The sequence below is a fragment of the Dipodomys spectabilis genome, unplaced genomic scaffold (assembly GCF_019054845.1).
Source record: "Dipodomys spectabilis isolate Male_0828 unplaced genomic scaffold, ASM1905484v1 ptg000108l, whole genome shotgun sequence".
NCBI classification, from domain to species: Eukaryota; Metazoa; Chordata; class Mammalia; order Rodentia; family Heteromyidae; genus Dipodomys; species Dipodomys spectabilis.
The window spans coordinates 150,276-177,239 of record NW_024870785.1 but is presented as its reverse complement, the minus strand read 5'-3'; the positions used below and the strand labels follow the sequence as shown (position 1 = coordinate 177,239).

Genomic DNA, 26,964 nt, shown 5'->3' with positions numbered 1-26,964 from the left:
GTACTGAGGAATCGAACCCAGGGCCTCATGCATGCAAGGCAAGCGCTCTACCACTGAGCCACCTTCCCAGCCCCCAAGATACATTCTTAATGATTTGAAAATCAAAATCAATATTCACAATTCTCACTGCTCTGCATATATATATATATATATATACATATATATATACGTACATGTTTACATGTTGACATATATATGCATTTTTCTAAAACAAAGTATAATAGCACAAAACAAGTTATCTGGAATTGCCATGTTCTATTCATGTTTCTATACTCTATGCCAGATTTCTTTCTTTCTTTCTTTCTCTCTCTCTCTCTTTCTTCCTTTCGTTCTTTTTCCAGGAAGAAAAGAGTTTATTGGAGGGAGAATAAACTGCGGGCCAGTATGAGAGAAGAGAAGAAAAAGAGGCCCATGTTTCTGTTCGTGTTATGGCATATGAATAGAAAAACTACCAGATAACTCAGGCTGACTAGGAATGGTTTTAAGGAAGAAAATATAGATGATTAAAAAAAAAAAGAACCCTGTAGTATATAATATACTCCTAATATATCTTCTAAGCTAGGCATGAGTGCCTTCTCCTGTTAAGCTGAAACCCTTTTAACACTCTTCCAGTTGAAATGGGTAGAACAAGTGTTGTGCAGTTCCCAAAAAGATTTTTGTGTTTGGGTGCTAGTCCTGAGGCCTGAACCCAGGGCCTGGGCACTGTTCCCGAGCTTCCTGCTCAAAGCTAGCCCTCTACCACTTCAGTCACTGTTCCACTTTCAGCTTTTCTGGGGTAGTTAATTGAGAATAAGGGTCTTGTGCCCAGGCGGGTTCTGAACCGTGATCCTCAGATCTCAGACTCCTGAGAAGCTAAAATTACAGGTGTGAGCCACTGACCCCCAGCTGGCTTGCTTGCTTGCTTTTCTTCCTTCCTTTCTTTTTTTTTTTGTCGGTCATGGGGCTTGAACTCTGGGCTTGGGCGCTGTCCCTCAGCTCTTCAGCTCAAGGCGAGCGCTCTACCACCTGAGCTACAGCGCCACTTCCGGTTTTCTGGTGGTTTATTGGAGATGAGTCTCACAGCCTTTCCTGCCCAGGCTGGCTTTGAACCATGATCCTCAGATCTCAGCCTCCTGAGTAGCTAGGATTACAGGCATGAGTCACCAGCGCCCGGCTTGCTTGCTTGCTTTTCTTTCTTTCTTTCCTTTCTTTCTCTTTTCTGGTCAGTCGTGGGGCTTGAACTCTGGGCCTGGGCGCTGTCCCTGCACTCTTTAGCTCAAGGTGAGCGCTCTACAGCTTAAGCCACAGAGCCACTTCCGGTTTTCTTGTTTATTGGAGATAAGAGTCTCACAGAGTTTCCTGCCAGGGCTGGCTTTGAATTGCGATCCTCAGACCTCAGCCTCTTGAGTAGCTAGGACGAAAGGTGTGAGCCACGGGTGCCGGGCACTTTATTTTTGAGAAAGTTTCACTATATAGAATAGGTTTGTCTACAACTCACTATGTTGCCCAGGTCCTCCTACCTCAGTCTCCTAACAAGACTCTCTCTCTCTCTCTCTCTCATCAATCATGGGGCTTGAACTCTGGGCCTGGGTGCTGTCCCTGAGCTCTTCAGCTCAAGGCCAGAGCTCTACCACTTGAACCATATTGCCACTTTCAGTTTTCTGGTGGTTTATTGGAGGCAAGTCTCACAGACTTTTCTGCCCAGGCTGGCTTTTAACTGCAACCCCCAGATCTCAGTCTCCTGAGTAGCTAAGAGTACCGGCATGAGCCACCAGCACCCAGTAAGTCTATCTTCTTTATATAATACATTCTGAATTTATTGCAAGGTAGACTTAGAAAAAGCATGGTATTAATGGAGTTTAAATAAACAAGGGATAAAATAGTAACTTCAGATGGAAATGAAAATCAATGCATACAAAAAGTTAATTTTTATTTTATTTATTTTGGTTATATTATGGTTTGCACTAAGGGCTTCACACTTGGTAGGAAAACACTCAGCCACAGTAGTCACACCTCAATTCCAAATCATTTGTTTTTAGTGTTTTGAATGTATCCTATATGAGTCAAAAGAGCCATATCTGAAAATGTCCTTTTTTTTTTTTTTGTCAGTCATGGGGCTTAAACTCTGGACCTGGGCCCTGTCCCTCAGCTCTTTAGCTCAAGGCTAGTACTCTACTACTTGAGCTACAGTGCCACTTCTGGTTTTCTAGTGTTTTATTGGAGATAAGAGTCTCACTGACTTTCCTGCCCAGGCTGGCTTTGAACTGCGATTCTCAGATCTCAGCCTCCTGAGTAGCTAGGAGTGTAGGTGTGAGCCACCAGCAGCTTATAGTAATAATACAGTTTTTAAATTATAGAGACTATTTATGTCAACAACAACCAAAGGTCATTTAGCTGGAATTGATAGTTTAACATTAGCCTTCTGCCATGAAAGTGAATTGTGTAGACAGCTAACCATGGAAGGAGTAAGCATTTACTAAACATAGCACAGAACCATGAGCTGTGAACATGACATATTCTTTAGCATATATTTCTTGAATATTAGTACAGATTTTATAGGCAAATTGTCTGGAGTATGGAAAGTGATTTGTCAAAAATATTTAATAGGGCTGGGAAGATGGCTCAGTGGTAGAGCGCTTGCCTTGCATGCCTGAGGCCCTGGGCTCGATTCCTCAGCACCACATAAGCAAAAAGAAAAAAGCCATTAGTGGCGCTGTGGCTCAAGTGGTAGAGCGCTAGCCTTGAGCTGAAGAGCTGAGGGATAGCGCCCAGGCCCAGAATTCAGGCCCCAAGACCGGACTCCCCCCCCCAAAAAAATTAATAAACTAGGAACTAGTGGCTTACACTTGTAATCCCAGCTAAACTTAGAGGGCTAAAATTGAGGACTGAGGTTCAAAGCCAGCCTCAGCAGAAAAGCCTGTGAGACTCTTATTTCTAATTAACCACCAGAGAGCTGGAAGTGGAGGTGTGGAATATGGTAGAGCACTACTTTTTTTTCTTCTTCTTTCTGTCCAGTCCTGGGGCTTGAACTCAGAGCCTGGGCACTGTCCCTGACCCTCTTTGTGCTCAAGGCAAGCACTCTACCACTTCAGACACAGCCCCAATTCTGAGATTACTGGAACTAAGAGTACTGTTTGCATCCCCCCCCTCAATTTTTTCCCTTTTGTCTTTTTTTTTGTGTGTGTACCCTTTGTCTCGTATGCAAGTTTATCTGATTTGGGAGGAGAAAGGGAAGCATAGAAACAGTGTGGTGGTGGTGGTGGGGGGAAGGTGAACTAATTCAGCAATGATACTCACTAGACACTATGTTGGAAATGAACTTGAAGGGCAAGGAGGGGTGACACTGCTCAAAAGGAAATGTTCTTATTACCTGACTTATATAACTGTAATCCTTCTGTAGATCACCTTTAATAAAAATTAAAAAAAAAAAATCTCACAGACTTCCCTACACGGGCTGGCTTTGAACCACACTCCTCAAATCTCAGCCTCCTGAGTAGCTAGTATTACAGGGGTGAGCCACCAGAGCCCAGCTAGAGCACTAACTCTGAGTGAGAAAGCTAAGCAACAGAGGAAGGCTCTGAGTTCAAGTCCCAGTAACCTACAGGCAAAGGCACACACACACACACACACACACACACGGAATTAGCACATTTGGTATAGAAATAGCCAGAAAAACTTCACATATTTTAATACTGTAAGGTAAATGATTTACTAATAATACTATTTGGCTAATAATTTAATCTTTATCTACCATCATTGGTTAGGAGGACTGTCAAGGGCAGTATTTTAGGCACCTTCTAGGTGTTAAGTCTTCCTGATAAGCTGGAATTCTGGAGTGGAATGCAGGAGACAGAAAAACATGCTCCATCTAAGGCAGTGTAAGCATAAACTTTTGACTCAGACTTTAAGTAGCAAAGCAAGGAGTTTAATAAGAGAAAGCTGAGGGAAAAGGTGGGCCTCACTTGGAGGGCTCAAAACATAGACCTAAATTTTTTTTTTTTTTTTTTTTTTTGAGTACTGGGTATTGAACACAGGGTTTTGTACTTGCTGGGCAAGCACTCTCCCACTTGACTCAGATTGATTTTTTTTTTTTTTTGGGGGGGGGCAGTCATGGGGCCTGAACACTGTCCCTCAGGTCTTCAGCTCAAGACTAGCACTCTATCACTTGAGCTACAGTGCAACTTCTGGTTTTCTAGTGGTTTATTGGTGATAAGAGTCTGTCGGACTTTCCTGCCCGGGCTGGCTTTGAACTTTGAACCATGATCCTCAGATCTCAGCCTCCTGAGCAGCTAGGATTACAGGCTCTTTTTTTTTTTTTTATTTGGTCAGTTGTGGGGCTTGAACTCTGGGCCTGGGCACTGTCCCTCAGCTCTTCAGCTCAAGGCTAGTGCTCTACCACTTGAGCCACAGCGTCTCTTCCGGTTTATGTGGTGCTGGGGAATCAAACCCAGGGCCTCATGCATGCAAGGCAAGCACTCTACCACTGAGCCACCTTCCCAGTCCCATACAATATTGATTCTATAAAGTAATTTTGTTTAAGCAATAGGGCTTGAGGCTGGACTGAAACCCATGATCCTTGGCATCAATCTCCCCAGTGCTGGAATTATAGCTGTGCCTCCACTGGTGGAAAAAAATTAGTACAAATAATGCTCATGTTAAATTCTATGGCCTGGGGCTGGGATGTAGCTCACTGGCAAAAACAAACAAACAAACAAAAAACTCTTGCTTAACAAGTGCAAAGTCCTGGGTTCTATCCCCAGTTCAAAAAAAGAAAAGACAAAGAAAAAATGTAAAAAAAAATACAGTTAAATTCTGTGTCCCATGGACAGGAGGACTTCACATCATGAAGGGACAGAAGGAAGCATCTCAGATGCTTGTCACTTGGCCTCAGGTTAACTTCACTAAACTTGGTTCTACTCAATACCCACATCACTGGGAGAAGACAGAGGTGAAAGCAGTCCAGCAAGTAAGTCTCAATCTACTTTGCTGTCTCATCTCTCGCTTCCCTACCATATGCCCAATGGGCTAACTACCCAAAACTTCTGTTAACACAATTGCTTAGCTCCCTCTTACACACCTGAAAATTGCATATTCAGATCTCCCTTCAAGAACTAAGGATTCTCTCCACTCAGACACCTGTCCAGAAGCTCCTCCAGGCAATTTATTATCCTCTCCATCAACAGTTATCCAAACTGGATTCTTTCCTTACTGAACTATTTGCAATATGAAAAATAAAAGGAGTTTTCATTTTTGGTGCTGATAGTGTTGCTTATGTACTTATAGCTCACATTCCTATGCAGTCCTCGTAGAGGATGTAAACTAGGTACTGTTAGTTCCATGGGTTCATCAATAGGAAAAGAAGTTAAACAGCTTGCCTTAAGCTGCTTAAGTACTAATTGTTAAAATTATTACTATGACTAACTAATAATAATTACTAGAATAATAATTTAGATTATCTCTATATTCACAGTCCTAGCTTACTTCAAATTAGTTTTCTGGTATATGTAATTTTATTTTAAAAACACATGTTAGAGCATGATTTGCTTTCTAAATATGTCCAATTTGTATGATTCTATGTGTTTTCCTCTCATATGGGTATAGATGGAAAAACGAAGAAAAAAGGCAATCAATCAGTAATGTAACTGGACAGGGATAGAAGTACTGCTGCAAAAAAAAACAAGTTAGAGGGCTGGGGAGGTGGCTCAGTGGTAGAGCGCTTGCCTTGCATCCATGAGGCCCTAGGTTCCATTCCTCAGCACCACATAAGCAGAAAAAGTCAGAAGTGGTGCTATGTCTAAAAATGGTAGAGTGCTAGTCTTGAGTTGAAGAGTTGAGGGTTTTTTTGTTTTGTTTTTTGGCCTGTTGTGGGGTTTGACCTCAGGGCGTGGGAGCTGTTCCCTGAGCTCTTTTGCTCAAAGCTAGCTCTCACTTTGAGCCACAACTCCATGGGCTTTCCTTCTGGGTCTGGCGTTGAACTGCAATCCTCAGATCTCAGCCTCCTGATAGGATTACAGACCTGGTAGGATTTTTTAAAAATTAATTATACTAAGTGTACAGAATAGTAGATCCCACTGAGATTTTTTTTTTTTTTTTTGGTCTGTTGTGGGTCTTGAACTCTGGGCCTGGGTGCTGTCCCTGCCCTCTTCAGCTCAAGGTGAGCGCTCTACCCTTTGAGCCACAGCACCACTTCCGGTTTTCTGGTGGTTTATTGGAGATAAGAGTCTCACGTACTTTCCTGCCCGGGCTGGCTTTGAACCTCGATCCTTAGATCTGAACCTCCTGAGTAGCTAGGATGACAGACGTGAGCCACTGGCACCCAGCTGGGATGTTTTTTTACTCAGGTGAATAAGTAACTAAAAACTCACTGCATTTCAAGTAAATATTAAAAGAAAAGTGTACACTCAAGAACATTTTGTTTCTATGTTAAAAAAAACAACTTTCGGTTTTTTTCCTATGTACTTTCCCTCCTTCCCTCAGTCTAACTTAGCCCTACAACCAAGTTTAGGAAATAGAGCCCTGCAGCCGGTCACTTGCCAAACAAGAGTGTACTTTTTGGTCCTGAGGCCTGCACTGGGCCTGGGCGCTGCCCCTCAGCTCTTCAGCTCAAGGCCTGAGCCACAGCGCCACTGCCAGCCTTTTTCCGTGTACGTGGTGGTGAGGAATCGAACCCAGGGCCTCAGGCATGGGAGGCCAGCGCCAGCAGGGCTCCAACTCCCAGGCCGGTTTCAGTCAGAGCAGGTTAAACGTGCTTTCAGCTTCTTATCGCCGCGACTATTCAGCAAGGGAGGAGGATCCGGAAGCCCTGACCCTCCCGCGTTCAGTTCCCGCGCCGGGAGGGGTCCCTGGACGGGCCTTCCTCTTAACGGCGGGGTCAGCGCCCGGCACACCCCCGCATACCCTGCACACGCGCCGCACACCCCGCACACCCACCGCACACGCGCCGCACACCCTGCAAATCCTGCACACGCGCCGCACACCCCCGCAAACGTGCACACCCCGCACACGCACCGCACACCCCGCACACGCGCCGCACACCCCGCACACGCGCCGCACACCCCGCAAACCCTGTACACGCGCCGCACACCCTGCAAATCCTGCACACGCGCCGCACACCCCTGCAAACGTGCCGCACACCCCGCACACGCGCCGCACACCCCGCACACCCACCCCGCACACGCGCCGCACAACCTGCACACGTGCCGCACACCCTGCACACATGCCGCACACCCCGCACATGCGCCGCACACCCTGCACACGTGCCGCACAGCCTGCACACGCGCTGCACAGCCTGCACACACGCTGCACACCTCCGCACACCCCGCACACTTGCCGCACACCCTGCACATGCGCCGCACACCCCCTGCACACGCGCCGCACCCCCCCGCACCCCCTGCACACGCGCCGCACCCCCTGCACACGCGCCGCACACCCTGCACACGCGCTGCACACCCTCCGCACACCCTGCACACGCGCCGCACACCCCCTGCACACGCGCTGCACATCCCCCGCACACACAATGCGGGGCGCAGGGTCGCGGGGTCACTAGCTTTTGAAAGAAGAGAGTCAAACTATCTATGTTAACCGAGATTAACGGCTGTTCACAAGGTCAATGCCACAATTCCCCGAGGGAGGAAGGGGACACGGAGCAGCGCGGCACCACGCGGGCCCCTGCGCGGGACGGCACCACGCGGCACGGCGCGGGCGGGCCCCTGCGCGGGACGGCACTGCGCGGGATGGCACTGCGCGGGATGGGCCCCTGCGCGGGACGGCACTGCGCGGGATGGCACTGCGCGGGATGGGCCCCTGCGCGGGACGGCACTGCGCGGGACGGGCCCCTGCGCGGGCGGGCAGGCGGGCGGGCGGGCACGGGCCCGTGCGCGGGACGGCACTGCGCGGGACGGGCCCTTGTGCGGGACGGGCCCCTGCGCGGGACGGCACTGCGCGGGCGGGCAGGCGGGCGGGCGGGCCCCTGCGCGGGACGGCACTGTGCGTGCGTGCGGGCCCCTGCGCGGGACGGCACTGTGCGGGCGGGCGGGCCCCTGCGCGGGACGGCACTGCGCGGGACGGACGGGCCCCTGCGCGGGACGGCACTGTGCGGGCGGGCGGGCCCCTGCGCGGGACGGCACCGTGCGCGGGCGGGCGGGCCCCTGCGCGGGACGGCACTGCGCGGGCGGGCGGGCCCCTGCGCGGGACGGCACTGCGCGGGACGGCACTGCGCGGGCGGGCGGGCCCCTGCGCGGGACGGCACTGCGCGGGCGGGCGGGCCCCTGCGCGGGACGGCACTGCGTGGGCGGGCCGGCCCCTGCATGGGACGGCACTGCGCGGGCGGGCGGGCCCCGGCGCGGGACGGCACCCTGCGCGGGATGGCACTGCGCGGGCGGGCCGGCCCCTGCGCGGGACGGCACTGCGCGGGCGGGCCGGCCCCTGCGCGGGACGGCACTGCGCGGGACGGCACTGCGCGGGCGGGCGGGCCCCGGCGCGGGACGGCACCCTGCGCGGGATGGCACTGCGCGGGCGGGCGGGCCCCGGCGCGGGACGGCACCCTGCGCGGGACGGCACTGCGCGGGCGGGCCGGCCCCTGCGCGGGACGGCACTGCGCGGGACGGCACTGCGCGGGCGGGCCGGCCCCTGCGCGGCCCTCCGGCCTGCTGCACTCCTGCTCTTCAGAGCGGCCCGGGACGTTACCGAGCAAAGTCCCGGGCAGGCGCCGCCCCGCGCCCGTCCCTCAGTCGCGCACCAGCGGGGTTCCAAGTCCTTTCCGGACAGAGCCGAACCGGTGCCAACGGACCGGCGACCGGGCTCCGCCGGCGGGCCCTCGCCGCGGGCTCGGCCGGGGTGCGGGCGGTTGGTGCGGGCGCGGCCCCGCCCCGGCCCCGCGCCCTCCAGGGCCCTGGGGACTCACCGGGCTCCTCGGAATCCCGAGCCGGGGCTTCTTTTTCGGTTAAACCGGGCTCCAGGGGGGCCGAGGCTGCGGGTCCCTGCTCCGGGTCCTCCACCTTGGTCACGGTGAAGTGCGGCATGGCTGAGGTAGAAGCGCCGGGCCCCTTCCCGGAGGGTGTGCGCTCGCCCCCTGCCTACCGGCCGCCGCCTTCCCTCCTTCCCGCCCAGACTCCCCACAGCCGACCCGGGGGGAACCGGGAAGTGCCGGGGCCACGTGACCGCGCCCCGGACACGCCCCCGGGGGTGGAGCCTGCGACACGCCCCTGTGGGGAAGGAGCCCCACATGCTCCCCAAGGGGTGGAGCCCGTGAGACGCCCCAAGGGGTGGAGCCTGCCACACGCCCTACGGGAAGGAGCCCCGGACACGCCCCCGCGGGGGTGGAGCCAGACACGTCCCTACAGGAAGGAGCCCGGACACGCCCCCAGGGGTGGAGCCTGTGACAGGCACCCGGCCCCAGCCCCGTCCCTCACTGCCCCGCCCCCAGACTCCCCCCACAGTAAGACCCCGCTCACCGGGCCTGCACACTTCACCTTCTACAAACAGCATCGGTAAGCTCTGTCCTTCCTTTCCTCAAAGGAAAGGTGACCTAAACAGTGGTTCAGTTCCGCCGGGTGGAACAGTCAGAGGCGGTCAGAACTTTCCCCAGCAGAGCCGCTCACACGGCGTCGTGCCTGCTCCCGGGCCGGGAGAGGGGGCAGCCAGCCGGTTAGCTGGCAGGCGGTCCGGTTAGGCCGGCGTCTCCTGACTCTGGGGTCCGACCAGCCACAGTGCAGGATTACTCCGTTTAGTTAGCAAACATTCTGTAACGCCCAAATCCAAATCTTTCCTGGAAGTTGGGCATCTGACCTGTCTGTGGAAGATCCGTGGCCTCCGATGGCAAGGCTGCTACCTCCTGCCGTCACTCCTCGTGCACACTTAGCCGTGTGCAAGGCTAAGGTAATGGTCACGGGAACTTCATCAGCTGCTGCTGGGACGCCGGCCAGAGCAGCCATCAGACTCCAAGGAAACACGTTTTGTGAGATCTACCCCCGACGCCGTCGTGAGGACCCTACGGGAATGTGTGTGTGCACGGCCACAGGAAGAAAGCACGCGGACATTGCTGCTGCAGTCTCTACAATCACTTCTGCAAAAACGGGATCTGACATGGTCAATTTTTATTGATTGGTTAATAATGCAACGAGACATTTTAAGATAAAGTTTAATGACAAATAACGTGCTACCGTAAAAGGAAAACACAAAAAAACAAAACACTGATCCACCACTGGCAGCTGCCAGAGCTTTTATGTCCCACACCAGACACTAGGAACTTTAATACCGATTCTGAGTTAATCATCACGCAAACGGTTGGCTAAAGAATCCACCCAAAGTCAGAGTCGGGGAATGGTGAAGCCCAACATTAAAGCTTGTAATGCCCTGTGCTGGGGTGGACAATGTGGAATACCTTTCAAAGAAAGCTCATATATACTGCCTAAAATTAATCCAAGCGTTCCTAATAGCACGGGCTACACTTCACTGCTCAGTGGAATCCTCTCAGGAGCGTTTAAGACTACTGATGCCAGGTTCAGATATTCTGAATTGTTTCTGAACACAGCCTAGACTGTAGATCTTAAAGAGCTCTATCAGATGGCTCCTTTGTGCACCTAAAGTGGAGGACTGCTATTACACAGGAAAGAGAAAGGTTCATCGCCTGAGATGCCTTCATAATTATTTTTGTCCTTGAAGAAACACCCTTGGTGACTTGTAACTCAAATTGTTAGGATATTTGCAGGAACTTAAATGAAGTACCATGCCATCAAAGATTTCAGAATTACATACGGGATTCAAATCTCAGTACTTTGATACCATCAGATATTTTCAGTTACTTTGTACATTTATTTTATGAAGAGAACTGAACTGTGGCTAGTTTTCTGTAGTTGATGGAAACAATGGTTTCTATGTATATAAATCTCTGTGTAGCTTATGTGTATAAGCCTATATCAAATGTTACTCTGTTACCAGAAATGTAACAAATTCCTGTTAATCTGTGTTAAGAGTAACTTATTTACCAATTTGATGCTTTGGTACCACAAAGATCAGCAATTTTATAGCATTTCTCTCCTAGGATTAGAGGCAGACAAAAGTTTAAGGGCACAGAAAGTTGACAGCAAAGTTAATGCAATACAGAAAAAGAGAGGTGTGGATGCACAGGAGTAGTACTATAAAGATAGTGGCTTTAAGAAACAAATATAGGGCTGGGAAGGTGGCTCAGTGGTAGGCGCTTGCCTTGCATGCATGAGGCCCTGGTTTCGATTCCTCAGCACCACATAAACAGAAAAAGGCAGAAGTGGCACTGTGGCTCAAGTGGTAGAGCGCTAGCCTTGAGATGAAGAGCTGAGGGACAGCGCCCAGGCCCAGAGTTCAGACCCCACAACCGGCAAGAACAAAAAAAACAAAAACAAAAAAAAACAACCCAGAAATATAAAGTATTGTTAAAATGAGATACCACTATACCACCACGGAGATGGCTAAAAATTAGTAACACTAAACACAGTAAACCTCGTCAGAAGCCTGAGATCTGAAGATTATAGTTTAAAGCCAGACCTGACAATAGTGGATAGTGGTTTGAAGCCAATTTAGAGAGCATCTTCAATTAACCAGCAGGAGGCATGACTCAATTAGTAAAAGTGCCAGCCATGAGCAAAAAAGCTAGGTGAGAGCTTGAGGCCCTGAATTCAAGTCTCAATACCAGCATAAAAATAAATAAGCAAATAAAAATGAAAATAGAAGACTGCTGGCAGAATGTAGAACAGACATACATATATAATGGCAAGACTACCCTGGAAAAAGCTCTGGCAGTTTTCTTTTTTTCTTTTTGGTCAATTGTGGGGCTTGAACTTTGGGCTTGGGCCCTGTCCCTCAGCTCTTCAAATCAAGGCTAGCATTCTACCACTTGAGCCACAGTGCCACTTCTGGTTTTTTGGTGGTTTATTGGAGATAAGAGTCTCACGGACTCCTGCCTGGGCTGACTTTGAACCACAATCCTCATACCTCAGCCTCCTGAGTAACTAAGATTACAGGCGTGAGCCACCGACACCCAGCTCTGAGTTATTCTCTGTATATCTAAAACATGTAACTCATTAGGTGCCTGTCCCAGAAACCTGGTACCTCTTTAGAATCTGCATAAAGTTCTCAGTAGCCCGGAAGTTTCTATTAGGCAAAAGGAGAATCTATGACAATAAGAGACCACAACATAGTTCACTACAAGTTCCCTTAAACATCACTATTAGAAACATTCCCCTTAGCAAGGGATGGGTGCCTCATACCTGTAATCAGTACTAGCTGTTCAGGAGGCTGAAATCTGAGAATAAAGACTTGAAGTAAGGCTGGGCAGACAGACCTTTGAGACTCCTATCTCAAATTAATCAGACTAAAAGCCTGGCTCCTTGGTAGAAAGCCATGGGTGGAAAAGCTGAGAACTAGCGGGCGCTAGTCTTCCCCCCACCTCCACCCCCGCAAGAAAACACAAAATTCATGATCATTTTGCCTCTATCTCCTAAATATGCAATTCAACCTTTAAAAAAAACACGGTTTCAAACATAACAAGAAGAAATAGAACAAAATTCTTGACGCACCTCATGAATTCTTGTTAACTTTGTTTTGCCTATCTCTTTTTCCCCCTGGGGTTTTGCCTCAAACTTGCATGCCCTGCTAGGCTAGCACTCTTTAGTACTTAAGCCACACCCTGAGCTCTGTTCTTTCAGGTTATTTTAGAGTCAGGAGTCCCACATGAACTCTGCTCAGGCTAGCTTTTCACCACAGGAACTTGATCTGGAGTAGCTAGAGTTACTGGTGTGAGTCACCAGAAAGAGGTGGGGAGAGTTCATTTTATCTGCACAGACTTCATATGCGAGGTGAGGGGTGCCCACTACCACACTGCTGCAAACATAATCTAAACACATTAATAATTCTTTTTTTTTTTTTTTTTTTTGGGTCCGGTCATGGGGCCTGAACTCTGGGCCCCGGCGCTGTCCCTCAGCTCTTCAGCTCAAGGCTAGTGCTCTACCACTTGAGCCACAGCGCCACTTCCGGCTTTTTCTTTTTGCTTATGTGGTGCTGAGGAATCGAACCCAGGGCCTCGAGCATGCAAGGCAAGCGCTCTACCACTGAGCCACCTTCCCAGCCCCCACATTAATAATTCTTAATATTGCCTAATATGAAGCACATGTTAAAATTTCTCCAGTTATTGCAACTTTGTTTTTGTTTTTAAGTCAGTGTCTCACTGTGTTGCCAGGTTGCCCTTATGTGCTTGGGCTTAAGTGATTGTATCCAGTCCTAATTATCCGAAAAGTATCTGTTTACAGTTGTTCTGTGCACACCAGCATGTAAACCAAACCCACACTGTGTTGCACTGCATGTTTTTATTAACACTTTCCTTTCATCACTCTTCAACCGTTTGCCACTTATTGGTTGAAAAATCTAGTTGTTCAATGGAATTTTTCACTTTTTACAGCTGATTGCTTTTTTGACCGTTCCATGGTTTGAATTCTGGGTCTGGGTGCTGTCCCTGAGTTGTTTTAGTTCAAAGCTAGTGCTCTACCACTTAGAGCCACAGAGCCATTTCCAGTTTTCTGGTGGTTAACTGGAGATGAGAGTGTCATAGAAATCCGGCACCTGTGGCTCACACCTGTAATCCTAGCCACTCAGGAGGCTGAGATCTGAGGATCACGGTTCAAAGTCAGCCCAGGCAAGAAAGTCCGTGAGACTATTATCTCCAATAAACCACCAGAAAAACAGGAAGTGGGACTGTAGCTCAAGTGGTAGAGCGCTAGTCTTGAGCTGAAGAGCTGAGGGACAGCGCTCAGGCCCAGAGTTCATGCCCCACGACTGACAAAAAAAAACAAACAATCTGTATAATCAGTCAATGTACCAGTACAGTCCATCTATCTTCTTCCTGTGGGCCACGGGATGCCTCTATTGAGTTTCCCGGTTGGGACCCACATAGAAGAAACATATTTTTTATTTTGTTGGTTGTGGGGCTTGAACTCAGGGTCTGGGCACTGTCCCTGAGCTTTTTGCTCAAGGCTAGCACTCTACCACTTTTTTGGGGGAGGGGTCTGGTTGTGGGGCCTGAACTCTGGGCCTGGGCGCTATCCCTCAGCTCTTCAGCTCAAGGCTAGCGCTCTACCACTTGAGCCACAGCGCCACTTCCGGCTTTTTTCTTTTTGCTTTATGTGGTGCTGAGGAATCGAACCCAGGGCCTCATGTATGCAAGGCAAGCACTCTACCACTGAGCCACCTTCCCAGCCCAGCACTCTACCACTTTAAGACATAGCTCCACTTCTGGTTTTCTGGTGATTAAATTGGAGGTAAGAATCTCATGGACTTTCCTGCTGGGGCTGGCTTTGAACCATGATCCTCAGCCTCCTGAGGAGCTAGGGTTACAGATGTGAGCCACAGAACCAGGTTAAGACTGATATTCTTTAAACAAGTAGATGCAGTATATTATAAAGTTTAATTACTAACTATGGAACAGAGAAGAACAACAATACAACTGTGCTCAGTAATCAACACGTCTTCAACAAGTGATACTGAAAAGTTTTTTTTCCCCTTAAATCTACAAAAGGATGCTATAAGGCAAACCTAACAAAGTATCAAATGAATGGATTTTTATAAAATAATCCATTTCACTTTCTTGCATAATGTTATAGCTCATTATGAGTGCTAAAGTAGGCTAGGTGCTGGTGGCTCCCACCTATAATTCTAACTACTCAGGAGGCTGAGAGCTGAGGATCTTGGTTCAAAGCCAGCTCAGGCAGGAAAGGCTGTGAGACTTTTACCTTCAATAAACCACCAGAAAACCAGTGGCACAGTGGCTCAAGTGGTAGAGTGCTCGCCTTGAGCTTAAAGAGCTGAGGGACAGCGCCCAGGCCCAGAGTTCAAGCCCCACAACTGACCAAAAAAAAAAGAGAGAGAGAGAGAGAGAGAGAGAGAGGACAGAAAGAAAGAAAGAAAGAAAGAAAGAAAGAAAGAAAGAAAGAAAGAAAGAAAGAAAGAAAGAAAGAAAGAAAGAAAAGGAAGGAAGGAAGGAAGGAAGGAAGGAAGGAAGGACTAATACTTGCAGAAATAAGACTGCTGAAATATTTAGTATATTGTGGTCCTCTGTTCAGATACAAGTGAACCTACTGAGTCACTGATATGAAATGATCCTATTATGCTAGGAAACAGGGGCTTGTAGATGAAGAAAGGCTCCTGCTTACTCAATAAACCTATCACCTCATAAAGCCCAAGATACTTAAATTTGGGACTACAAAACTTTCAGTAAGTCAACTCTGCCTGCAGCTAGGTTTACTGAAAGGCACCAGTCATGAAAGTCCCTGTATTACAAGACTCCATTCACATGCAGTTTCTAGGATACGTCAATCCAGCAGTTGACAGGCCCCACGTTTAAGACTCTGGAAGCAGTAAAGGCAGGGGCTAGCTTATCTAGAAGACTCTGCTGTTTCCCACTGGCAAATGAGTGATGTGAGAATGGCAGGAAACATGACACATCTCTCTAAATATAAAAAAAGAACAGCATCTGGGCACTGGCAACTCAGGCCTGCCATCCTAGCTACTCAGCAGGCTGAGATTTGAAGATCGAAGTTCAAAGCCAGCCCAGGCAGGAATGTCCATGAGACTCTTATCTCCAATGAACCACTCAGAAAACCAGAAGTGGTGCTGTGGCTCAAGTGGTAGAGTGCTCGCCTTGAACTGAAGAGCTCAGGGCTAGCACTCAGGTCCAGAGGTCAAGCCCCGTGACAAAGATGGTGGTGGTGGTGGTGGTGGTGGTGGCGGTGGAGATTGGATCAAAAATAAGATCCATCCATTGTTCGCATTGTTTTGGGTTATTTTTAATTGATTAAAGCTTCCTTTAATCACAATATATATTTATGTATTATCTGTATGCCACATTTATTGAATAGATTAAAAGATTTTAATCTCAGATACAGATGTTTGCATAAAATAGCATCTTTGGATATAAAGAATCATCAAGAACATCATAAAGGCTCTCAACCAAGTTGTAATAGAAAACAAACCTATTGCAAAAAAATAAAAAAGTCTAGGTGAGTGCATCCACAGATCTGTATAGCATTCAACATAATATGATTTTAGAACATTTTAACCATCTTCTCCAAAGAAACCCCATAGCCTTCGGCTATTGCTCCCTAGTGCCACCCCTGTAAACCCAAAACAGGACAAACCTGAAAGAGGACCTGGGCCTGCACTCAGACTGGAACTAGACAGCCATGCTGACTACTAGTGCCATTTCCTGACACCTGCCGGGGAGAATGGTGTGTGTTTCCTAGAAGAACTAAAATCCAAACTTCACTGCCAATGGCCATGGCCTGTTTCAGATTCAATTGCCAAGATAAACAGCCCTTAAAGTCTCACTTGCTGACCAATGAACTATGGCCTGCTAACATATGTAAATATCAATCAAGAATGTGCCTGACTGCATCCCTCATTTACCTCCTGAGGAATCTGGATGGAGCAGTCACAACACTCTTTTGCCAGGACATTTAACAAAATGTCTTCGGTGCTCTAACCATTTGGTTAACTTATGTCCACAGCCCAGCATAGGAGGGAGTGTTTTCCATGTATGGAGAATTAATCATTCTTTCCTTCCCAACTATGGTAAATCTGGCTTCATATTTGAGTCAGCTGAAGCAATCTTTTAAAACATGCTAATACAAATAAACCAAAATCTTTGAAGATGAAGCTAAGATAAAGGCTTTAAAACTTCTCTTTCTCCCTCCCCTCCTTACAATATACAGCCCGATGTGGCTGTCCTAATACATTCAATAATTTCCCTTTATTACATGATATTGTTAATTATTACTATTATTGTTTTTTGTGGGTGTGCTTTTAGTGGGGCTTGACTCAAAGCCATAGTGCTGTTTTGCTCAAGGCTAGTGTTCTACCATTTGAGCAACTCTACTTCTGGCTTTTTGGTGGTTAGAGATAAGAAGAGACTCATGGCCTTTCTTGCCCAGGCTAGATTCAATCCATAATCCTCAGATCTCAGAATCTTGAGTAGCTAGGATTATAGAAGTAAGCCACCAGCACCCAGCAATATTGTTAATTGTTTAATTTCTGTTGGATGCTCTTCATTTACTTGTTGACTGACTGGTTGATTGATTGAAAGCAGTCTAGGTGCTTGAACTCTGGGCCTGAGGGCAGTTCCTGAACTCCTTTTGCTCAAGACTAGCTCTCTAACACTTGAGTCACAGAGCCACTTCCAGCTTTTTCCACGATTAATTGGAGATAAGAGTCTCAAGGACGTTGCTGCCCAGGCTGGCTTCAAACCGTGATCCTCAGATCTCAGCCTCCTGAGTAGCTAGGATTATAGCCACTGGTGCCTAACAGCATGTTTTTAAAAATATAGAAGGAATAAAAGAGGAAAAAGTAGGTCAATGGAAAAGTAGGAAGCTAGATACACAAGAAGAGAGGAAAATGCTATCTGATAGGACTGATAAACAACATAGATTCATACATGGGAACCAGACATAGCTCCACTTTTACCTCTACCGTGTAAGACTACACCTCTCTAGACTGTAAAGAATACTTTAATTAACAGCAGCCTGGACATGGATCCTGTTCTACAAGTCAAACACATTATCAAAACAGATACACTTCTTAGAAGAATGAAAGTTTAATTCTATACCTTGTAAATTGCAAATCCAACAATACTTAACTATGTACTACCTAATGATAATTATAAAACATTAACACTGATATACTGTTTTTGCATTATTTTCACAGCTTAAATACTCTTTTTTGTTTTGTTTTGTCAGTCATGGGGCCTGAACTTTGGGCCTGGATGCTGTCCCTCAGCTCTTCAGCTCAAGGCGAGACTCTACTGCTTGAGTCACAGCGCCACTTCTGGCTTTTTCTGATTATGTGGTGCTGAGGAATCGAATCCAGGGACTCATGAATGCAAGGCTAGCACTCTACCACTGAGCCACCTTCCCTACCCTTAAATACTCTTTTTGCATTATTTTTATGGCTTAAATACCTACTGGTATGAGACTATAATTTAGAATTTATTTGGAGGAAGAGGACATAACAAGTTTTTCATTCCTCACTACAATTTTAACATAGGGTAAGATTTGTCAAAAAGTTGAAAACAAAGTCGGGCGCCAGTAGCTTTTGCCCGTAATCCTACTCAGGAGGCTGAAAATGGAGGATTACGGTTCAAAGCCAGCCCAGGCAGGAAAGGGCATGAAGCTCTTATCTCCAATAAACCACCAGAAGACTGGAAGTGGTGCTGTGGCTCAAGTGGTAGAGCGCTAGCCTTGAGCTAAAGAGCCGAGGAACAGTGCTCAGGTCCAGAGTTCAAGCCCCATGACTGACCAAAAAAAAAAAAAAAGTGAAAACAGTTAAACAGGAAGTGACTTGCAATTTTCCATAAAAGAAGAAATTACTGGTCAAGATCTAGAACTGTTTTACCAAATCCACCTCATTTCAAAACATTAGAAACAAACAAGGAAGTAAAATCATTCTGATTTCCTAAACTCTCTAGGCTAGGAGAAACAATATTTTTTGAGACTGTGAAATGGTAAGTCACTCCCACTTTCACAGTGGTTTTCAATGTCAGATAGGTCTTGAAGATTTGTAGACAATTTTTTCATTTCTTTAAAAAGTAGAAAGCGGGCTGGGAAGGTGGCTCAGTGGTAGAGCGCTTGCCTTGCATGCATCAGGCCCTGGGTTCGATTCCTCAAGCACCACATAAGCAAAAAGCCGGAAGTGGCGCTGTGGCTCAAGTGGTAGAGCGCTAGCCTTGAGCTGAAGAGCTGAGGGACAGCGCCCAGGCCCAGAGTTCAGGCCCGCGACCGGACCAAAAAAAAAAAAAAGTAGAAAGAATGTAGCATAAAACTAAACATTAGTGTAACAATTCTCTAACTTTTTAACTTTGAGACAAACCATGACCTCTGTTCTTTCTCATTTCTTCTCTCCATCACTTCATCCCTATACTCAAATGAGAACTTTCAAGCTGGCTCATGCAAGCTATTTTAGAAAGCTCAAGGTCTAGTCAGTGTGCTACTCCCTGGCTATAAAAACTCAAGAGTTCCCCAGATTTCCTCTCAACATTTTTATGCCTGCTTTTAGCTATAAAGTTCCATAAAGTTAATGAACTTAGGATATGTTCATTCTTAACCACATAAAAATCCTCAACACAATATTTAAGACATTTCCTCTAAACCTCATTGTTGAACTTAGGTGGGGATCAAGCCCGGACCGTCTCTTCGCAGCCCTCCGTTCAACAGTTAGTGCACTGGAGCGGCCCACCCGGGCCCTGGGTGGAGCTCAGCTATTTGATCCACTCTCTACAAAAACATAACTTGTGTCCAGATCTAGAAACAAAGAAAGACGCATGAATGTAAAAGGAGACCACGGGAGGAGGGGAGCGGAGGGAAGGAGGGTGTAGACCCAATCAATACGTGGTGTATAGAAGCGTATGAAAATGTCATAACGAAGCTTCCGTTAAACCAACACGCTTCACAAAAGAACGCTGCGATGCACATCTCAGAGAAGGAGCCTGAGGGGGCGAGCAAGGGCTTCAACGCGGCTCCCGCGCGGGAGAGCCGGCCGCGTGCGGTCCGCCGCACCCGGGCCTTTCCTCAGAGCGCGGAGCCGACGAGGAGGCCACGCCGACGGTCGCTTTCCTCGCTGCCGCACACGTCCTCTCTCCCCGGCCGCGTACCGACCGCAGGGGCACCGGAAGCAACCGAGAGCCGGCCCGGCCCGCGCAGCGACCCCGGCGGCCCGCCCGGCCCGGCCCGCGCAGCGACCCCGGCGGCCCGCACAGCGACCCCGGCGGCCCGCCCGGCCCGGCCCGCACAGCGACCCCGGCGGCCCGCCCGGCCCGGCCCGCACAGCGACCCCGGCGGCCCGCACAGCGACCCCGGCGGCCCGCCCGGCCCGGCCCGCACAGCGACCCCGGCGGCCCGCACAGCGACCCCGGCGGCCCGCACAGCGACCCCGGCGGCCCGCCCGGCCCGGCCCGCGCAGCGACCCCGGCGCCCGGTCCGCCCGGCCCGGCCCGGCCCGCGCAGCGACCCCGGCGCCTACTCACCCTCCGCCGCGTCCTGGGGGTGGGAGGTCCGGTCACTGGCGGGGTCGAGGGCGACGGTGGCCAGCGAGGTGGTGAGCCCGGACAGGTCGCTCACGGGCTCGCTGCGGCTGGTCTCGGGCACGCTCTCCCGGGAGCTGAACCTCACGCGGGAGCTGGAGCGCGAGCTGAGGTCCGGGCTGGTGTCCGACAAGCCCGGGATGTCATCGATCCTGGTCGGTGTCACCATGAACCGGACCGAAGACATTTTGGCGGTGCTCTCAGGAGGGTGCATTCTCTTCGCCTTTCTGCCGGGACAGAGGGAAAGTCTCGCAGAAATCTCCCTCCGACTCGAGCTTTCGATCGCAACAGGACGCTCGCTCCCGCAGGGCGCCGGCTCCAGGCCGCGGTGCCGGGCCGGCCCGCGCCCTTCCCTCCTTCAGCACGGAGACCGAGCTAGCGGGGCGCGCGGGCGCGGGCCATGGCCTCCCGGCGGGGCGGCCTTTCTGCGTCCGCGGGCGGGGGTCCGGCCTGGCCCGGCCTAGCAGACGGGGCGCGCGCGGGTCCGACGGCCGCAGGGCGCGCGTCGGGCCCCCGCCGGGAGCCGGGCGCGCAGCCCGCGGCTGCGGCGGGGCGGGGTGCGCGGGGCCGCCCGCGGGCTGCGAGCGCGGCGATCCACCGGCGTCCGCCGCGCCAGGAGCGCGCGCATCCCGGGGAGCCGCGGAGGCCGGGCCGCGAGCGGACGCCGGGGCTGCGGAGCTGGACGCCGGCTCCGGGGGCCCCGACACCTCCGACGGCTCCCGGGCCCGCGGGCCGGGGCGGGCGGGCGCGGGGGCGGCGGCGCCGGCGAGGTGCGGGAGAGGCGGTGCGCGCGCAGCTGTTGTTTACGAGCCGCTAGCCGTTCCGGAGCCGGCCCGGCGCGCAGAAGCGCTCGGCGGCCGCAGGCGCCCCGCCCCAGCCAACGCCGGGGCCCGTTACGTGACCTCGCCGCCCCTCTCCTCGGGCCCGGCGCCCCGCGCCCGCGCCGCCGCCGCCCTCCTCCCGCCCCGCTTGTTCCTCATTCGAGGTCAGCTGTCCCGGGAAGCCAGGGAGGGAGCGGAGGGCGACTCGGCCCGCGGGCGCCACAGCCCCGCCCCGCCTCTGCAGCCTGGGGACCGCGCGCCGCTGTGCACGACGGAAGTTGTAGTCCGCCCCGGGGGCTCGCGGGAGGAGCGGTCCCGCGGGCGCCGGGCAGGGGCGGGGCTCCGCAGCCGCGCATGCGTCCACAGAACCCGTCCTCCTGCAGACGTGCCCCACTTCCACGCCCCTCCCTCTTCCTCCTCCGCCTCTGGGTCTAGCTGAGAGAAGCCGCTCGGGCCGGGGAGCCCCGCCGCGGAGGATCAGCTCGGCCCCGGCCCCGGCCCCGGCCCCGCTCCGGCGGCCTTCCTTGGGCCGGGCAGCTGTGCGCGTCCTCGGTCCTGGGCGCTGCCCGCGGGCCGTCTCTGCGTAGCGGTGCCGAGCACTGGGACCCGGGCCGCCCGGGCACTGCCCCGGCCGGCGCCTTCCCGAGGCGCCCTGCCAGCCAGCTTTTTGCTACTTTGGCAATGGAATGTCCAGCGCGGGCCTTAACTTGAGCTCCTCTAGGTCTCAGCCTACGGCAAGGATTCCCGGTATAAACCGGCCCCCTCCGGCCCATCCTGGGACCTTTACCGCCAGTGCTCCTGCTGTCCCCGGCCCAGGGTACTTACATAAACCAGCCGGAACCGTCTACACGCCGGACTCTTCTGCCCGGGGCCTTCCCCGGCCCGGCCCTGAGCTGCAGGGTTTCCTTTATTTATTGTCGGATGTGGGGCTTGAACTCAGGGCCTGCCCCGTCCCAAGCTCTTTTACCGCTCTACCATTTTAAGCCACAGTACCAGTTTTCTGGTGGTCACTGACTTTCCTGCCTGGGCTGGCTTTGAACTGTGATCCTCACATCACAGCCTCCTTCAGAAGCTAAGATTACTCTCATGAGTCACTGATGCCCCTCTTGGAGTTTTATCTCAAAGCACTAGTGTGTGTCTCGCATATAATGCCTTGGGAGACCAAAGTTCATTTACTAACTTTGGTAGTAAGACACTTCCATGCTAGATTCACAGCAGTGGTATACATTGCCTTGCCTGTAGTCAGGCCTTGGTTTCCAACTCTAGCACTTCAAAAAAGAGCAAAAACGAAAAACAAAAACAAAAAAACACTTTGATAGCAGATCCTCTATTTACAGGCCTTCTAACATGTTTAACCCCTTAAAGTAGGATAAAATTAATTCCTTAAATTCTTTCATAAAATACTGAAAACCCAGTGAGTGTTACTGGTAAATTCAAGGTCCTCCCCAGCCCCCTTCCCAACTCTTCTGACTTTTGCCTGGTTATTCTACAAGACTGCAGAATGATTCCCTCAAAGCAACATTAAACTCTAAGGCCAGGAATCAGATGCTTGGGAAATTATGAGTTGATTACCATAACAAGAAAAAGCAAACTACTGAGCCATGAACTCAAGCCCAAAAAGGATATTTTTTTAATGCGAATATATATTTTACCTATCCAATGTTAAGTAACTGGATTAAAAAATCATTTATCACAAGCCGGGCGCCAGTGGCTCACGCCTGTAATCCTAGCCACTCAGGAGGCTGAGATCTGAAGATCGCAGTTCAAAGCCAGCCCAGGCAGGAAAATCCGTGAGACTCTTATCTCCAATAAAAACCACTAGAAAACCGGAAGTAGCGCTGTGACTCAGGCGGAAGAGCGCTTGCCTTGAACGACAAGCACAAGCACAGCGCCCAAGCCCAGAGTTCAAGCCCCAAGACTGACAAAAAAAAAAAAATCATTTCTCGCTGGGCACTGGTGGTTACACCTATAATCTAGCTACTCAGGAGGCTGAGATCTGAGAATCTCAGTTTAAAAACAGCCTGGGGGGCTGGGAAGGTGGCTCAGTGGTAGAGCGCTTGCCTTGCATTCATGAGGCTCTGCACCACATAAGCAGAAAAAGCTGGAAGTGGGGCTGAGGCTCAAGTAGTAGAGCGCTAGCCTTGAGCTGAAGAGCTGAGGGACAGCGCCCAGGCCCAGAGTTCAGGCCTCACGACTGACAAAAATTTAAAATAAATAAATAACAGTCCTTTGGAGGCTGGGAAGGTGGCTCAGTGTTAGAGCGCTTGCCTTGCATGCATGAGGCCCTGGGTTCGATTCCTCAAGCACCACATAAGCAAAAAGAAAAAAGCCGGAAGTGGCGCTGTGGCTCAAGTGGTAGAGCGCTAGCCTTGAGTTGAAGAGCTGAGGGACAGCGCCTAGGCCCAGAGTTCAGGCCTCATGACCCACAAAAAAAAAGTGAAACTAAGCTGAGCAACTTTGTCAAAATTCATTGCCTTCTGTTGGTGACTCACACTGACTGATAATCCTAGGTACTTAGGAAGCTGAGATCTAAGGATTGTGGTTTGAGGCCAGCCTGGACCACAAAGTCTGAGACTATTCAGAAAAAGCAGGAGGTGGCGCTGTGGCTCAAGAGGTAAGAGTCTTACCTTTGAACAAATGAAGCTCAAAGATAGTACCCAGGCCGAGATTAAGCCCCAGGATGGGTGTGGGGGGAAAAAAATCACTGGCCTTCCTTGTACAACACATCTGCTACTATCTTTTGAGCAACTCTTCCACTTTCAGCCAAAATGTTATTGAGAGGGGAAGAAGGAGTAACAAGTTTGACAAGAAATGATGTACTTACTGCCTTATTTATGCAACTGTCACCCTCAGTACATCACCTTGACATAAAAACGAAAGGGGAGCAAGCACTGTGGGGGGCACTTCTCAGGGGTGACTCAGTCCCCAGCAGCTTCGGGGCTCACACCGGTGCCCCCCAGGTAGCTTCCGCCCGCGACCCAAAGGCACTCTTGCACATCATGTTGTTTTTAATAACCTGGCAGTAAGTAATTCAAACACGTGGACGGGACTGCCGTCAGCAACAGGCTCCGAGGCAAGGATGGAGTCGTCTCCGCGGGGGCCGACGGCGGCAGCGGGTGGCGGGCAGAAGAGGGGAGCGGCGGGCCCTCAGAGGACCGGGCGCGGCTGCTGGGTCATGAGCACCTTGAAGCGTCTCTTGACGGTGATGCGGTGTCTCGAGTACTTGTCATCCGGGGAGAAGCGGGCGGGGTGCGCCGAGCAGGTCTGCTGTCCCGCGGGGTCGAACTTCTGCTCCGGAGGAGGGGACGACCTCAGTCCGGGTGGCTGGGGGGGGGGGGGGGGGTCGGGGTCCCGAGGAGGACGGGGTCCCGGGGACGGCGGAGGGCGGGGTCCCGGGGACGGCGGAGGGCGGGGTCCCGGGGACGGCGGAGGGCGGGGTCCCGGGGAGGACGGGGTCCCGGGGACGGCGGAGGGCGGGGTCCCGGGGACGGCGGAGGGCGGGGTCCCGGGGAGGACGGGGTCCCGGGGAGGGCGGGGTCCCGGGGAGGACGGGGTCCCGGGGACGGCGGAGGGCGGGGTCCCGGGGAGGACAGGGTCCCGGGGACGGCGGGCGGGGTCCCGGGGACGGCGGGCGGGGTCCCGGGGAGGACGGGGTCCCGTGGACGGCGGGCGGGTCCCGGGAGGACGGGGTGGGCCCCGCGTCGGCCCCGCACCCCACCAGACCACCCCGAGGTCTGCGTGGCCCCCCAGCCCCTCGCCCCGGGCCGGGCCTCACCTTCAGCGTGTAGACCCGGTCGCCCTCGTCGTTGAGGTAATACTGGAGAAACATGGCTGCGCTCAGGCGGGAGCGATGAAGGCCGCGGCCGTCGAGCGCGCTACAGCGCCCGCCCCCGACCGTGCGGCCGGCTTCCTTCCGGTACGGACCGCAGATGCCCCGGGGCACGCCGGGAAATGTAGTCCGGGCCGCCTCCTGTTCAGATGGCCAGAAGGGGGCGCCGCGTGCGGGCCGTGGCCGGAGGCCCCGCCGCGACCTCGCACCCCTGCAGGACCCCCGACGTGGGGCCTGGGTGCCGGGCTCTGCCGCGCGGTGGGGGCCGGGGTGGGCGTCGGGCGGTGGGGCCTGCCGTCCGGTGCACTCTCGCCGCACACACACCCCAGGGGGTCCGCTGCGGCGGGATTTGCACCCCGTGCCGCCCTCGCGAGGGAAGGGCGAAGGTTTTCCTCCTCCCCCCACTTTTACATCCGGTCCCCCCGCCCGGGTTCAAAATATTGGCGCGCGGAGAGCACGCTGGGTACGGCGGTGCTGGGAGCCCCGCGCCCGAGCGCCCGCGCCCAGGCCGGGCTCGGCCCTCTCCCGGGGTGAGTACCGGGCTCCGGGGCCTCGAGGCCAGCTGGGCCCGCACCCACGGCGCAGAGGCCCGGAGCACACGAGGTCCCGGGAATCCAGGGCCCGGCCCACGGGCCGTCACTGCCGCGCGTGGCGGCGAGGACGCGGGACGCGTGCGGGCCAGGGGGCTGAAACCGCCGCGAGCCTGGGGCTGCGCGGCCCTGCATCCCTCAGGGCCGCGCCACGTGCTCCGCGGATCCCGCCAGCGGGGCGGGGCGTGCGGCCCTGGGAGGGACCGACCCGAAGAGGCCGCCCGGGGTGGGACGAGGCCGCCCGGGGTGGGACGAGGCCTATCTGGATGGGACCTAGGCCTACCAGAGTGGGATGGGCCTATCTGGATGGGGCCTAGGCCTCCTGGGGTGGGACCGAGGCCTACCGGGGTGGCACCAGGGCAGCCCAGGGATGGGAGGAGGCCTCCGCAGGGCGGAGGGCGCGAGCTTGCGGCAGTGCAACACCGGCGGCCGCGCGATCCATTCCCTGCGCTCGTCTGCCCGCGTGCCTGGCGCAGGCCCCGCACCGGAGCCGCAGCCGCCCTCGGGGCCTTTGGTGGCCTTGGGGTGGTGCTGCCTCCAACGGCCTCCTCCAAACCTGGTCTCCGCCTCCCGAGGAACCGAGGTAACAGCTGGGGCCAGCGTACCCGGCTTTTTTTCCTTCTTTTTCTTTTTGTCAGTCGTGGGCTTGAACTCAGGGCCTGGGCGCTGTCCCTGAGCTCTTCAGTGCAAGGCCAGCGCTCCACCACTTGAGCCACAGCGCTACTCGCGGCTTCCTGTCCGGGCTGTGATCCTCAGATCTCAGCCTGAGTAGCTTGGAAGACAGGCGCGATCCTCACATCTCAGCCTCCTGAGTAGCTTGGATGACAGGCGCGATCCTCACATCTCAGCCTCCTGAGTAGCTTGGATGACAGGCGCGATCCTCAGATCTCAGACTCCTTAGTAGCTTGGATGACAGGTGCGATCCTCAGATCTCAGCCTGAGTACCTTGGATGACAGGCGTGATCCACCAGCACCAGCTCTTTTTTTGGACAGTGTCTATATACAGCCTAGGCTGCCTCCCATCCACAGTCCTCCTGCCTCAGCCTCCTGAAGGCTGGAATTACGAGTGTGTACAGCCAGTCTTGCAGAGCAGCTTTCTGAGGAAGCAATATATTATCTAAGAAAACTTCAGCTTTGAACACTTAGGGACTTGTGTTTTGAAATACAGGGTATCAACTCGAGGTTTTATACTTGAGCCACAGGCTGAGCCACATCTGCAGCCCGAACATTTAGTAATTTTCTTGATCCTCCAAATGTACAGCCCCCATGCTCTGAATTTAGCTCAGAATACATAGCCATAGTCAAATTAGTCCCAGGATCTACTGCCAACCTATTATTAGTAGGGAGTCGGTGACAGGACTAGATGGCACTGAACAGCACAGAGTTAGACATGTTGGTGAAGAAGCAAAGTATAGGGAATAGAAATGTGAAACTTTAGACTAAGGCTTGGACTCCGAGGAAGCCTTTGCAAGTGTAGTGGGACATGCCTGTCTGCAATCAAAGCACTTGGGAGTCTGAGGCAGGAGGATCCTGAGTTCCAAGCCAGCCTCTCAGCTGCATAGGGATGCCCTCACAAACCCAAGGACAAACGCTGTGCCTGTTGTGTTGGCCAGGCTGTAATCTGGAGGGCCATCCTGATGGTTGTCATCTTTG

At 52.5% G+C, this 26,964-nt stretch overlaps 2 protein-coding genes across 6 annotated transcripts in view; both read right to left on the bottom strand.

The window, feature by feature from the left end:
- Slc12a6 (solute carrier family 12 member 6) overlaps window positions 1-20,432 on the bottom strand; it is a 65,395-nt gene extending 44,963 nt beyond the window's left edge. For 2 of the 5 annotated variants that reach the window (XM_042687849.1, XM_042687850.1), the window contains exon 1: window positions 20,015-20,432. In XM_042687849.1, coding sequence (XP_042543783.1) covers window positions 20,015-20,285 — 271 coding nt within the window. In that variant the 5' untranslated portion in view covers window positions 20,286-20,432. Of the gene's footprint in view, window positions 1-8,881; window positions 9,087-20,014 lie in introns of those variants that run through there. The other 3 variants (XM_042687852.1, XM_042687853.1, XM_042687851.1) reach the window with 2 other exon arrangements.
- Window positions 20,433-23,704: 3,272 nt separating this feature from the next.
- On the bottom strand, window positions 23,705-24,792 carry Nop10 (NOP10 ribonucleoprotein). Its single transcript, XM_042687744.1, has 2 exons — window positions 24,668-24,792; window positions 23,705-24,180 (listed from the first exon to the last, which is right to left on the bottom strand). Exons 1-2 carry the CDS (start codon window positions 24,719-24,721, stop codon window positions 24,040-24,042), a joined length of 195 nt encoding a protein of 64 aa, XP_042543678.1. The 5' UTR covers window positions 24,722-24,792; the 3' UTR covers window positions 23,705-24,039.
- Between the last annotated feature and the right edge of the window lie 2,172 nt (window positions 24,793-26,964).